Consider the following 15,620-nt stretch of genomic DNA (forward strand, 5'->3'; position numbering starts at 1 on the left):
TTCATATAGAAATAATGCCACCTTAAAGGATTGTAAAATTATTATTATTTTTTCAGTGGGGGGTTTAAGCTATTTGCAGTGTATTCACCAAAGTTCATCAACACGTCCTTGCCTTGGCCTTTGCTCTGAAGCAGATCAATGCTGGCTCCCAGATTTTACCTAATGTCACTCTCAGGTTCCACATCTATGACAGTTACCTCAACGCAAGGATGACCTATCGCACCACTCTGGACCTGCTTTTCAAATCCCAGGAATTTGTCCCTAACTGCAAATGTAGTAGCCAGAAGAATCTAAAGGCTATCATTGGGGGACTGGCTTTTGTATTATTATCTCATATTGCTGAAATTATGTTTCTTCAAGATTCCACAAGCAAGTTATGAAAGGATTAAACAGAAAAATCCTATATTCTGGTACCATTGTTGTTACTGAATAATTAAGGAGCATTAAAATTTAGTCTCAGGTTTGTGTTAAGATATTCTTCCTGGCTTAAGGTCTATTAATTAGCATAATTTTGAAACTGCTATGCCAAATTCAGGCAGTATGAATCCATGGACATTTCATACCAAAGGAAAGATTTGAACTCTCTGCTTCTATGAAAACAATTGATCAGTTATATGTGTTTGAAATAATTCCAAGAAATTTATTTCCATATTTGGAAGAATTTCAGGAAAATAATTCCTTCATTGGATATATTTTATATGAAACTAGACAGGACATTCATGTTTGATCTAACAACTCAAGAGAATACTACTCCACTTTCTTGCAGCTGACATATAGCTCCTTAGCCCAAGAAGAATTTCAGACCAGTAAGCTCTCTCAACTTTATTTCATGGTCCCTAAACAGGACCATCAGTACACTGGGATTATCCAACTGCTTCGTCATTTCAGATGGACATGGATTGGGATTTTTGCACTGGATAACATGGATAACAAAATGGAGAAAAATTCTTACAAAAAAATGCAGCCCTTACTTGCAGAGAATGGAATCTGCTCATCATTCATAGAAAGGCTTTCATGACTGATCCACTTGGAGGACTTTCCAGACATTTATCAAACAATCTCAAGGATTTCCATTCATTTGATGAATAGAGAAGACAATGCAGTTCTTGTTTATGGAGAACCATTGACAATTATGTGGCTAAGATTTGTAATGTTTTCAGGAAATCCAGACAGCAAAGAAATTGCATTATTTGGAAAGGTGTGGATCATGACTGCACAGATTGATTTCATATTGTCAAATCAACTGGGACCTCCAGATGTTCCATAGGGCTATTTCCTTCACTGTTCATTCAACAGAAGTTGAAGGTTTCAAGGAATTTCTTCAGACCATAAATCCACTTTCAGACTACAGAGATGGGTTTCTGCAGGAAGTTTGGGAACAAGCTTTTGATTGTTCATTTCCAAAGTCAGAGTTACAAGAAACACACAGTAGGCAGTGCACTGGGGAGATGAAGCTGGAGGATCTTTCTTCACCTGTGTTTGAAATGGAAATGACTGGCCAAAGCTACAGTATCTATAATGCTGTTTATTCTGTGGCTCATGATTTGCAGGCTCTATACATGACGGGGTTCAATAGGAAGATAATTACGATGCGTAAAAAAATGATCTTCCAAATCTGCAGTCTTGGCAGATATTTTCTCTTCATTGGACATTTCTTCTTTTTTAAATGAGCAGTTTGATGTAAAATATCTTTGTGGAATTTCTTAATGTTTTTTTGTATGTGGAAACAAGTGTAATAAACAAAGTAGAAATAAGCAAAAAAAATTCCTGATGGTGAGAATAATTAACAATTAATTAGTGGAACAACTTGTCTCCAGAAATTTGGATGATCCAACATGGTAGATTTTAATAAAGAGAAGGGTAGCTTTTTGTTTGAAATGGCATAGTGTCTTCTTGAGTAGGGTGTTTGACTAAAAGACCTCCAATGTGCCTTCTGACCCTATTATACTGTTCTGTCTAAAATAGATATAGAAAAATGGTTTCTGTTGTTATTCTGTTATTCTGTTATTTTGATCATCAAGGAGCTACTGTATAATTTATGGGTTATATGTTGGCAGGAGTTATTTAGTAAATCACTTGATCTTGCACAATAAAAGACAGTTAAAGTGATAATCTAGATTATTGTTCATTGTCTCCTCCCAAAATAATCAACTCTCCAAGAACTTTTTGTGTGGCTCATGAAATTTTCCTGTCTGAAAAACTGAACTTTTTGTCTGTATTAGAATTTTAGAGGAATGAAATAAAAGTGGTCTGTTTTACATGTTGAATCCATAGTATGAAACAAATTTGTTTGCCATAATGTCCACCCCTAATTATCTATCAAAGAACATTGAGTCTCAGATTAAAAAAAATTGCTAAAGGAAACTAGTCAGATCTCAAACTGTTGAACTCCTTTGTACCAATCAGGACAGATTAGATATGATATAGAATATGTAGAATTAGTTGTTTAAATAGGGAACCTGATCGTAATCGAAGAAATTTACATAATTTCAAATTTTTACTCACCTTCAATGCATTCCTACCTTTCCTTAAAATAATATAAAATTAATAATAGAGTGGACTTATATATTTCCATGAACTATCAATTATAAATTTGTAGAAATGTAGAAGAGAATATCATATTCAATGTTTTCACCATTCTTTGCATTCCAATAGCAATAATTAAGGTAAAGGTAAAGATTCTCCTCACACATATGTGCTAGTCGTTTTGAACTCTAGGGGGTGGTGCTCATCTCTGTTTCAAAGCTGAAGAGCCAACACTGTCCGAAGATATCTCCATGGTCATGTGGCCGGCATGACTAAATGCTGAAGGCACACGGAATGCTGTTACCTTCCCACCAAAAGTGGTTTCTATTTTTCTACTTCCACTTTTATATGCTTTCGAACTGCTAGGATGGCAGTAGCTGGGACAAGTAACAAGAGCTCACTCCGTTACATAGCACTAGGGATTTGAACCACCAAATTGACAAGCTCAGCATCTTAACCACATATGTGTGAGGGGAACCTTTACCTTAATTATTGTTATTGGAATGGAAAGAATGGTGAAAACATTGAATATGATATTCTCTTCTACATTATTATACTTTCAATCCCCTTTCTGCTTTATTCCCTTTCAAGTAGCTCCATTCATTTCTACAAGGCATTTCTTTTAACAATTCAGCTGGGGAGAGAGTGTTCCTGAATGAGAAAGGAGAAGCAACAGGTGGATTCGATATCACAAACTTGATCACTTTTCCAAACAGATCCTTTCAGAGAGTTTGAGCTGGATCCACAGGCTCCAAAGGGGAAGAAATTATTCATTGTTGAAGATGTGATTGTCTGGAATCTGACTTTTAACCAAGTATCAAATCAATGAATCGCCCACACCTTAATCCATTATGATTCCATGTTGAACATAGTCTCTTTCAAAATGTGATTTCTCGTTTTTAAAAGAAACAAAGGCATATTCTTTTCAAATACTGTTGATGATCAAACACTCATCAAATTGACAAATGGAAATTACAGTATAAAAGCCATGTATGCATATTTGGTTGGCATTTCCAAGAGTTCTCATAACTCCATGTGTTTATCCACATGTGCAATTCTTTTCTGATAAAGTCAGTATCCTTTGGGAAGTCAAAAATAATTCTCCTCCATAAAGGAGAAAAATTACAAACTGTTTTAAATATCCCCAGTTTCAAAATCTTTTATCCTCATCATCAGATTCTTACACTTTCTTGATGCAATGACCCTTGTTTCCATGGATATTGGAAAAAAGGGATTGAAGGAAATCAGTTCTGCTGCTACGACTGTATTCCATTCCCATAAGGGAAGATTTCAAATCAAAATGGTAAGTTAGGCATTCTACCACTTTTCATTAGACTTAAGCAAACGTTAATAAACCTATGGGTTGCATAAAATTAATAAGGTAATTTTCAGCAATATGGAATGCCCAGATGAAAAAACTGCCTTGATTTTCTTTCCAGATGTGGAAGATTGTTCTGAATGTTCAGAAGATCATTATTTAAAAATTTAAAAAAAAAGAAAGGATCAATCCTGAAACTGCTGGTCTTTCTAACTTTTGAAGAAATCTTAGGAATTGCCTTATCCTCAGCATCTCTTTGTTTCTTCTTCTTGACATCTTGGATACTTGGAACATTTATTAAGTAAAGGGATAATCCCATTGTCAAAGCCAACAATCAATAATTAACCTATATCCTCCTTGTCTCTCTTCTGATCTGTTTTTTCTCCTCTTTGTTCCTCCTCAGCCAATCTGACAAGGTCACCTGCCTTCTCTGACAACCAACTTTTGGGATCACCTTCTTAGTGGCCATTTCTAGTGCACTGGCCAAAACTATTACTGTGGTTGTGGCTTTCATGGCGACTAAACTGGGATCACAGATGAGGAAATGGGTGGGGAAAAAATTGTCCTTTTCTATTATCCTTTCCTGTTCTCTTGTCTAAGTACGTATTTGCATTCTTTGGTTGTCAACATCTCCCCCATTCCTGGAACTGGACATGCACTCAGAGCTTCAAGAAATGTTATTACAATGCAATAAAGGATCAGCTTCCTTTTTCTACCGTGTCTTGGGCTACATGGGTATCTTGGCCATTGTCAGCTTTGCTGTGGCTTTTCTTGCCCGTAAACTACCTGACAGCTTTCATGAAGCCAAGTTCATCACCTTCAGCCTGTTGGCCTTCTGCAGTGTATGGGTCTCCTTCTTTCCAGCCTATTTGAACACAAAAGATAAAGCCATGATAGCTGTAGAGGTCTTCTCCATCTTGGCCTCCAGTGCTGCACTACTGGAATGCTTCCCAAATGCTACATCATTGTTTTGCGGCCTGACCTCAACCAAAAGGAACAACTCATAAAGAGGAATTAACCCATTGTGTAATATTTGTTGTTCAGAGTTATTTTGAATGTTCTTTTGAAGATATTGTCAGGAAAAGAGTTGATACAGGCATACACATAGCCAGAAATTCCACAAATGCAGCTTATGACTACAATTAAGCCCAAAATTTATGTTGCTAAGTGAAACATTTGTTAAGTGAGTTTTTCCCCATTTTGCGACTTTTCTCCACCACATTTGTTAAATGGATCACTTTGGTTCTTAAATTAGTAACACAGTTGTTAAAGGAATTTTGTTTCCCCATTGACTTTGCTCATCGGAAGGTTGTCAGGGTTCCAAATAGCATCCTCAAACAAATAACACTCCAATTCTAGAAGTTCCTAAAAGTTGTGATTTATTAAATCTGAAAGTTCCCAAGTTTTCCCACCCAGTTGAAAGCTCAAGATCCTGCCTCAAAAGTCACAAATTCATCATAAGTCCAATCTTCCACTGCCAAGAAGACAGAGTCCACCCATCCAGTTCAGGTGCAGAGACAAATGATGACCTTGAGTTTCGAAAATAATGTTATTATGGCTACATATCACCCAACTCCGTATAATCCCTTCTCCCACTTTCCCACAATAGAAAATGAATAGTAGAAAGTGTGGTAGGCCTAGAGTCCAAAATAAAAGATGGCTTGCAGGCCTGACAAAGGTTACAAAAGGAGCCGCGGTGGTGCAGTGGTTAGCGTGCAGTACTGCAGGCTACTTCTGCTGATCACTAGCTACCAGCAGTTTGGCAGATCGAATCTCACCAGACTCAAGGTTGACTCATCCTTCCCTCACCTTTCCAAGGTGGGTAAAATGAGGACCCAAATTGTTGTGGGCAATATGCTGACTCTGTAAAACTGCTTAGAGAGGGCTGTAAAGCTCTATGAAGCAGAATATAAGTTCAAGTGCTATTGTTCTGACTCAGGCTTCCCAAGAGCATGAAGCAACTCCTTGTCCCAACAAAACCCCCTTTTTATTAATTTACTGTGAATTCTGCTCATTCATATCCAGCAAAGTCTTTGAAGGGAGGATTTATAGTCACAGACCTTATCTGGCTTGGAGAGCTAATTGGCTGATATCTGCAAAACTTGGCACAGAGTCTCGGAGAGTCAAGAACCAATTAAGCAAAATAATTGTCTCCTACAAACTCCACTCTCCTTTCGCTCCTCTTTTATTTCCTCTGGAACCGGCCATTCATCATCCACCTGTGGCCTTACTCACAAGTTGATCTCTGTTCTTTAGCTGTTATCTTCATTTGACAATTCTGTAGATGAGCACACTGAAAACAGGCTCCAGCTGTTTGTCTGCCTCACTGATGTCTGACTCTGAAGGCAGCTGATAACTGGCATATGGTTCTGGTCCCCTCTCTGCCTCTGACACAGAGCCCTCATCAGAGCCTTCCCCAGACTCCAGGACTGGCCCATGTTTCTCCCCAACCTCCTCACTTTCCGAATCTGCTGCCAGCTCTCCTGCAACTGATGGGCCACAACAGCTTTTGCTATCACATGACACTGCAACCATCGTAAATGTGACTCAGTTGTCAAGCATCCAAATGTAAACGATGTAACCATGGGGAAGCGGCAATGGTCATAAGTGTGAAAAAATGTTATCAAATCACCCTTTTCAGTGCTGTTGTGTCTTTAAACGGTCACTAAATGAACTGTAAGTAAATCAAGAACTACCAGTAAGGGATTTTTTCTGGAGACTATGACACCCATACTAATAATGTAGTGTGATCTAATATTATATACAAAGGAAAATATTGTTTACAAATCCAGTAGGCATATATGGACAGAATAATATAAAAATGCAAAGTACATCAACCCTTAACCCACTTTGAGTCCAATTCTCTTTCTCCAGGTGTTTCCAAAACAGGTCTCAATCATATATTATGTCATCTAAAAGAAAAATGTTGATCAGCTATAATAAAGAAAATTTCCAGGTTGCCTGTTGTTGAATGGTAATGATGTCCCTTATGGATTACTGAAATCACACCATTATTCTAGTAGGCCAAACAACAAAGGTTCTGTGCATAAGGGAATAGGAATTGAGAAACAATCCATATCAATATTTCAAGAGCCAGAAGGAGGAAGGAAAGGTTAATGCTGATTCTCTGAGCTTCACTTCCACACAGTCTCTTCCTCCTGTCTTATCTGCCAGAACATCTCTTCGAATGATAGACCCAGATATTTTCCCCATAAGCAGAAAGTCATGAAGTTGCTCCTTCTGGTATTCTTGATGAACAAAGTAGTTACTCTGAGCTGCCCTGCACAGGATGCTTTCCTTGTTCCACATGAGTGGTACCAGCCGGGTGGCCTTATCATTGGAGGGATGGTGTCTCAAATTGTTTACCACTTTTATGAAATTATATTTAAGGAACATCCATCTTTAAAAGGTTATGGCTTACCACTGTAAGGGTTTTTTTTTTCCATGCAGTTTCCAATCTTAACCAAGTCCTCCAAATCTTTCTTATAAGTAAAAGCTGAAAATAAATGCTAGGTTTTATATGTTATCTAACCCTGTTTGCCTTTCAATTTTGGATGTGGGAGAAGGAATAATTTCCTTTATATTATATTAAAGTCTTTCTTGTAAAACGTATGAAACATCTGCTGCAAGAAGTCTTTTGAGGAACATTTAGTGAGATTAACATACTTTTTAAAATAAAGTCTCCATTATCTATTCTTATTTAGTTTTGTGTTATGTGGATAGAAAATAAAAGTGGTAGCTTGAAAAAAGCTACTATATTGTTACGGTATACATCTGTTTCAAATCATAGAAATATTGTATAAAAAGTATATTTAAATTGTGCACTAATTATTGAGTGCTTTAGAAAACCTGTCATTTATTACTTCAGTAAGAGACAGAAATGCTTCTTCTTCTTATAGAGATTTTGCCACCTTACAAGAATTATAGAATCATTTTTTCAACGGGTGTATTTAATCTATTACAGTATAATAACTAAATTCTACCAGCACACCCTTGCCTTGGCCTTTGCTGTGAAGGAGATCAATGAGGACTCCCAGATCTTACCTAACATCACTCTCGGGTTCCACATCCATGATAGTTACCATGATCCAAGGATGACCTATCGCACCACTCTGGATCTGCTATTCAAATCCCAGGGCTTTGTCCCTAACTACAAATGTGACAGTCAGAAGAATCTCATGGCCATTATAGGAGGATTAGGCTCGGATACATCATCTTATATGGCAGAAAGTGTAAATGTCTACAAAATTCCACAGGTAGTTTGGGCAGGGGATGAGATAGAAACTTTGCCTTCTTTTGTGATGAATGTTAGATATTAAAGGTTTGCCATGTCTTTCTGCAGAACTTCACTGAAGTCCATTTTGCAATCCTTCTGTAATTTGATTCCATAATGCAGTGTTTGGGCTCAAGGGAATGCAATATTCAAAAATCAAAATCTTTTACCATGATCACAGATCAGGAAATTAAAATGGAAAACATAAATTAGAGAAAAACCTTAAACTTATTTAAGTGGGCAGGTATTGTGTTTTGACTGCCTTCTGGCAATAGGTGGTACCTCTCCTTGCTCTGTCTTCATTGGGGTCTGATAAAAATAGTTTGGTATAAAACTCAACTGCTTTTTCTGGAATGATTGGGTGATTGGTGCACTTGGGTCTTTTTGGAGATGTATGTATGTATGCATGCATGTATGCATGCATGCAGGGAAGCATGTTTGTATGCATGCATGCATGCAGAGAAGCATGTATGCATGTATGTACATAAAACACTAAGGTAGAACATTCTTAACTGATTCCATTTCTCCAGAATCTCATGGATTTCATGCTTAAATATTTTATTCTGCCAGCTACAAAGAAGAGCAGAAGGTACTTCAATAAGTCTAGCTCTAAAGAACATAGAATAATAGAGTTGGAAAGGACCTTGAAGGTCTTCTAGTCCAATGTCCTGCTCGAGCAGGAGATCCTATACTATTTCAGACAAATGATTGTCCAGTCTCTTTTGAAAAGCCTTCATTGATGGAACACCCACAACTTTTGAAGGCAAGCTACTCCATCAGTTGATTTTGGAAATTTCTCCTTAGTTCTAGGTGGATTCTCTCCTTGGTTGCTTCTCTTTAGGTATAGCTATATTAGGGGTGTTTATGGGGATGAACATTCTGGAACTCTATATCAGGATGCTAATTTTGGTTCATAACGGTTCATAATGGTGAGAAAATATTTCATTTTGAGACTTTATTGCTTATATTGTTCATCTTCCATAATCTATATATAATTGTAGAAATTTTCAGTGTAGGGACAACTTCATTCAATATACATCCAGAATTATTTTCTAATACATTCCCCTTGGTTCTCATGAATAATGGCTTTCCTTTTTTTTTAGTTTAGTTGACTTATGGTTCTTTTGCTCAAGAAGAGTTCCAGACTACTAAGTTATCTTTGCTTTATTGCATGGTCCCAAATGAGGACCATCAGTACAGTGGAGTTATACAACTTCTTCTTCATTTTGGATGGACATGGATTGGAGTCTTCACTATTGATAGTAGTAAAGGAGAACGTTTCTTCCAGAAACTTCAGTCATTGTTTTCCCAGAATGGCATCTGCACAGCTTTCTCACAAAAGATTCTAAAATTAGTTAATTTGGAAAATGTGTCTGAATTTCTTCAGGGAAACTCAAATATCTGCAATAAACTAATAGATCAGAAAACAAATGCTTTTCTTGTCTATGGAGAATCATTCACAATTTTGTGGCTCAGAATTGCTGTGTTTCTGTGTGAACTAGAGGATGAAGAGAGCACATTATTTAGAAAGGTTTGGATCTTGATGGACCCAATTGATTTCATACTGACAGCATTTCAAAGAGGTTTGGATCTCCAGTTGTTCTACGGGGCCCTTTCCTTCACAGTGCACTCAAGGGAAGTTCAAGGCTTTGAAGAATTTCTTCAAGTCATCAAGCCTTCAACCCATAAAAATGGATTTTTTCAAAATGTTTGGGAGCAATTGTTTGACTGTTCATTTCCAAATGAGGAATTAACCTTAATGTACGATAAAATTTGTAGTGGAGAAGAGAATTTGGGGGATCTGCCTGCACCTCTGTTTGAGTTGAAGCTGACTGGCCAAAGCTACAGTATCTACAATGCTGTCTATGCAGTGGCACATTCTTTGCATGAGGCAGTGAGAACAAGATCCCAACAGAGAGTGATTCAAAGGTTTGAATTTCCAGATCTTCAGCCTTGGCAGGTAATATCTCCAAAGATGTTTTGTCTACCTTTTGTTTTAGTGGATAGTCATTCTCATCCACTACTGAGTAGCTTGTTTGCTCTGGCCTATATTCACATATCAATAGAAAGATTGAGGCAACAAGGCTGATGGTTTAAGAGGTTATTCTAAATTGCAGAATACAAGAAGATGAAAATAACCAATACCTTTGTAAATGTCAGTCTATTCAATGAGGTTTATATACCGTGTTTCCCCGAAAATAAGACATGGTCTTCTTTTCTTTTGACCCCTGAAAAAAGCACTTGGCCTTATTTTCGGGGAGGTCTTATTATTTTTGAGGTGCAGGAGGCGGCGAGGGTGGTTACCTCATGGCTGCTGCTGTATTGCAATATTTCCAGGAAGGGCTTATTTTCGGGGAAGGGCTTATTTTATCGCATGCGCTCAAAAGCCCGATTGGGCTTATTATCCGGGGAGGTCTTATTTTCGGGGAAACAGGGTATCATCCTTGGTTCCATAAATAACCACTTCATTTCACATAGAATTGGCCTGTCTTGTAAATGTATCCAGCACAGTTCCAATAAAATTGTAATGAAGAAGGGTCAGAAAGCAGTGTTTCTTTGCTTTGTGCCCAGCACACTTTTTAAAAATGTGGACATTTCTTTTTTCTGATTAGTATTTTGCAATTTACTCCAGACAGGGTTGTTAGACTGTGAAGTTAGAGGCTATGACAATTGGGTTGTTGTTTTTTTAATCAGTAGACGTGCACTATTTTAGTTTACTTTATTTTCATTCCAACTCATACAACAAAATTAAATGCCATTTTCAGTGTACATTATACATAAAACAAAACATGCATTCTTCACATTCTATACAATTGAATTGAAAACTCCTGATATTGTATTAATATTGCACTATACATTAGAATTCAATATAGTTACTGCTCTGGGATAGAAGCTGTTTTTCAGCCTATTTATCCTTGTTTTTATTGTCCTGTACTGTCTGCCAGATAGTAATAGTTCAAAAAAATGGTACCCAGGATGAGATAGATCTTTAAGAACTGTTTGAAGTTTTTTAAGGCAATGGGAGCTATAAAGCTTTTCCAAAGAGGGGAAAGGGCAATCAATGATCCTCTGGGCATTGATGTTGACCTTCTGGAGTGATGTGGTATCTGCCACTGTGCAATCGGCAAACCATACACAGGTGCAGCAAGTTAAATATTTCCTATGGTGCAGTAGTAGAAGGTCACCAGCAGTTTTTCTTTCAGTTGTTTTTTCCCAAGAAGCCTCAGGTACTATAATCTCTGCTGAGCCCTTTTAACTAGTGTTGAAATACAAGTGCCTCAGTCAGGTCCTCTTTTATGATAACACCCAGGAACTTAAAACTCCATTAAATTATGTTAGTTTTTGGACTTAAAGTAAACTACCAGGAAAATTGTTGTGCTTGTTGCTTTAAAATACCTGTCATCCTTTACTAATAGCATCAAAGTAAGTTCCAAACCTCATTTATTGACCATTCATTCTGGGTTGACATTTTCTTCTTCTGTATTTCAAGTTAGGAAGACATTTTTTTCAATTTCCTGAAAAGTGAGAGTTAAATAAAGGGAAGTTTTAATCTTTTTAGCTCTAATCATTTGTTTTCTTTTGGACTTCCCTTTCCTTATCCTTCTTCAAGTAGCTTCACACACTTCTTCAAGGGATTTCTTTTAACAACTCAGCTGGAGAGAGAGTCTTCTTTAAAGACAAAAGGGAAGGCCAAGGTGGTTTTGACATTGTCAACATGATCACTTTTCCGAACAGATCTTTTCAGAGAGTTAAAGTTGGAGAATTTAGGTCCAATGTTCCAAAAGGAAAAGAATTCATCATTCAGAGGAACACAATTATTTGGCACCCTGGATTTAACCAGGTAAGTAATCATGATTGTGCACAGTACTCCTATCCTCAAAACAATGCTATAGAGTACTGCACAACAAGACAACTAGACACAAGAACAGTTTTTTTCTCAAATGCCATCACTCTGCTAAACAAATAATTCCCTCACCACTGTCAAACTATTCACTAAGGCTGCATTACTATTATTATTCTCATCGTTCCTATCACCCATCTCCTCCCACTTATGACTGCTGGACTGTAACTTGTTGCTTGTATTTTTGTGATTTATATTGATATTGATTTTTCCCCTTATTGCTTATTTTTGCCCTACGACTATCATTAAGTGTTGCACCTCATGATTCTTGCTGAATGTATGTTGTCTTTTTATGTACACTGGGAGCATATGCACCAAAGACAAATTCGTTGTGTGTCCAATCACACTTGGCCAATAAAGAGTTCTATTCTATTCTATTCTATTCTATTCTATTCTATTCTATTCTATTCAATTCTACAGTCTGCAGAAATTGCATTTTGATCCATTATGATCTGTTGATCATTGTCTGTTAAACCATATTAAGATAGTGATTTTCCAAATCTGATTTCTGTTGTTGAATGGGGTGGAAGTCATGTCCTGTGCAAAGTTTCATTTACTAAATTGACAGATTGGTAGTATGATTTTAAAACCAAGTTTGCATATGTGGGTTACAATTCGATTTAAAATTATAAGAATCATATCATTCCATAATATTGCCATTGTGCAAATTTATATAATTTCTTTCCCCTTTTCAAGTCCTCTTACACATCCTTGTAAATTCAACACCTTCTTTAATGCACAGTTGTAAATCCAAGATGATAAAATTCAGCAGCCCACTGGGAAGTAACATATTATCTGTTTCGATAAAGGGGGAAAAATGTGAAACCGATCTCCCTTTTCAAAACTTTTTATGTTTATCAACAGATTCTTCCACTTTCTCAATGTAATGATCATTGTTTCCCTGGATTTTGGAAGAAAGGAGATGAAGAAAAAAAATTCTGTTGTTATGACTGTATTCAATGTCCAGAAGGGAAGATTTCAAATCAAATGGGTAGGTTAGACATTCCAGGAAGTTTTCATTAGACATTCTTAAGCAAACTGTATCACATTTAGGATGTATACAATTATTAGATTCATGAATACCTTATTGCAAACATTCATTTCTTTACCTGTGGATCAAACACAATTTGCCATTGAGAGGCTTGCAGGTCGTGTTTGCTATACGAACACAAGCTAGAGATGCATTGAGCCATAGAGTTTTTGAGAGCCATCATGTTCCATTTTTAAACAGGGCAGAGAAATAAGAATCTAGTTACATTTAAACTTCTTGTTGCAATTTAAATCAATTCCAGTGCAAAGTTTGTTTACAAAATAAGGAGAATAAATTAAATTAAAATAAAAAATGACTGAGGTTAAAATTGTAAAATACAACTAACAAATGTTTGAATCGGTTCAGGTCAGTTTAGCTGTCAATGAACTGTCACTTCTTCTGCTGTTTTCCATTTTTCATGAAAGCATGAAAATAAGGAAAATGAAAAAAAGCTTCATTTGAAAAAAGAAGATTTGTGAATAGATCAAATATTGATATAAGGAGGCTGCCTGAAGAACCTATTAATGTTATCTCATATAACATAGAAGCATCACAAAGGTCAGGACACAATTCATTGGAACACAGTAATATACTTTTTCCTATATTAAAAGTTCAACCCTAAAATAAATAAATCCTGACGTTTCTTTGGAAGGACAGGTATGGAAGCTGAACCTCAAATATTTTGTCCACCAAATGAGAAGAGAGGACTCACTGGAAAGATTGTAGGCAAAAGGAGAAGGAGACGGAAGAGCATAAGATACGTAGATAGTGTCATTGACACAGCGGGCATGAGTTTGGGCAGACTCAGGGAGACAATGGAGGATGGGGGAAATAGTTTGCTATGGACCATGAGATAGCAAAGAATTAGACATCACTTAGCAACTGAACAACAGCAATATCGAAAGTAAATCAATGGTATTTTCTCATCAAACAATACTTTTTTCCACAAAATAAAAATACTGATATTTCCTAGTTTACTCACTCTTCAGGAAAGAGAAAAGCTAGAGGGTTTAAATGAATTATATTGCAATGACTCTAAATGCTTCTCCATCTGCTTCTTTTATTCAAATCTTACATCCATCATCAGAGTCTTCTTCTCCATTTTTTGAAATTGTCCCTATTTTAGTAATTTTCAAAAATGTTAGAAATACTGCGTTTTAAGATTAATTGCACTCCATTTTATGCCAATCGTAAATGATAAAATAGAATTAAAATTGTGCTTACATAGAAACACGATCAAACTGAGAACTATTGGAAACAACTCAAAAAGAATAACATATGGTTCCCCCCCACTCAAAAATAAAACTTGGAAATGCCTAAATGACAAATTCCTTGACTTTTTTTTTCAGATATGGATGACTGTTTTGAATGTTCAAAAGATCACTATCCAAATAAGGAAAAGATAGAATGCATTGTGAAACCAGTGGTCTTTCTAAATATTGAAGAAACCCTAGGAATTGGGTTAACCTCAATGGCTTTTTGTTTCTTCTTCTTGACATCTTGGGTACTTGGAACATTTATTAAGCACAAGGATACTCCCATTGTCAAAGCCAACAACAGGTCTCTCACCTACACCTTGCTTGTCTCTCTTCTGCTCTGTTTTCTCTCCTCTTTGTTCTTTCTCAGCCATCCTGGCAAAGTGACATGCCTTCTCCGACAATCAGCTTTTGGCATCACTTTCTCAGTGGCCATTTCTAGTGTCCTGGCCAAAACTGTTACTGTGGTTGTGGCTTTCATGGCCACGAAACCAGGATCTCAGATGAGGAAATGGGTGGGGAAAAGATTGGCCTTTTCTATTGTCTTCTCATGCTCTCTCTTACAAGTATGTATTTGTATTGTTTGGTTGTCGACATCTTCCCCATTTCCTGAGTTGGACATGCAATCAGAGTCCCAAGAAATTATTTTACAATGCAATGAGGGTTCAGCTTTCTTCTTCTACTGTGTTTTGGGCTACATGGGTATCTTAGCTATTGCCAGCTTTATTGTGGCTTTTCTTGCTCGTAAATTACCTGACAGCTTTAATGAAGCTAAGTTTATCACCTTCAGCATGCTGGCTTTCTGCAGTGTATGGGTCTCCTTTGTTCCAACCTACCTGAGCACTAGAGGAAAAGCCATGGTGGCTGTGGAGATCTTCTCTATCTTGTGCTCTACTGCTGTCCTCCTTGGATGCATCTTTTTCCCTAAATGTTACATTATTGTTCTGAGACCGGATTTAAACAACAAGGAACAATTGATAAAAAGACATGCTTAACCATGTTCTTCTTTGTTTTGGTTATTTTTTTTAATAAGAGTAAGATTCATCAAAATTAGAAAATATTTTTAAGTTATCCATTTGAAAGGGTTTATACCTGTGGTCAGCAATCTTAAACCCAGAAAGAGGCACAAAGGTCCTAAACAGAAGGCCCCCATTCAATTCTGCAGCTGACCAGAAGTCCAGTTCCCCCACCATACAGTCAACTCCTAGTGCGGCATCCTTTTTCTGTCCTAACAGAAAGCCCTATCAATTGTGGAGCTGACCAGTGACTTGGAGCCACAGCAGAAAGATGAAAAAGCCACATGTGGCTACAGAGCT

At 36.9% G+C, this 15,620-nt stretch overlaps 1 protein-coding gene across 1 annotated transcript; it reads left to right on the top strand.

The window, feature by feature from the left end:
• Nucleotides 1-209: 209 nt before the first annotated feature.
• LOC309401293 (vomeronasal type-2 receptor 26-like) lies at nt 210-15,299 on the top strand (the record flags this gene model as incomplete). Its single annotated transcript, XM_081970361.1, has 7 exons — nt 210-369; nt 1,297-1,593; nt 4,445-4,686; nt 7,831-8,100; nt 9,226-10,077; nt 12,883-12,901; nt 14,398-15,299. 7 exons carry the CDS (start codon nt 210-212, stop codon nt 15,297-15,299), a joined length of 2,742 nt encoding a protein of 913 aa, XP_081826487.1.
• Between the last annotated feature and the right edge of the window lie 321 nt (nt 15,300-15,620).

The sequence above is a fragment of the Natrix helvetica genome, assembly GCF_964273705.1.
Source record: "Natrix helvetica genome assembly, chromosome: Z".
Classification (NCBI taxonomy): domain Eukaryota; kingdom Metazoa; phylum Chordata; class Lepidosauria; order Squamata; family Natricidae; genus Natrix; species Natrix helvetica.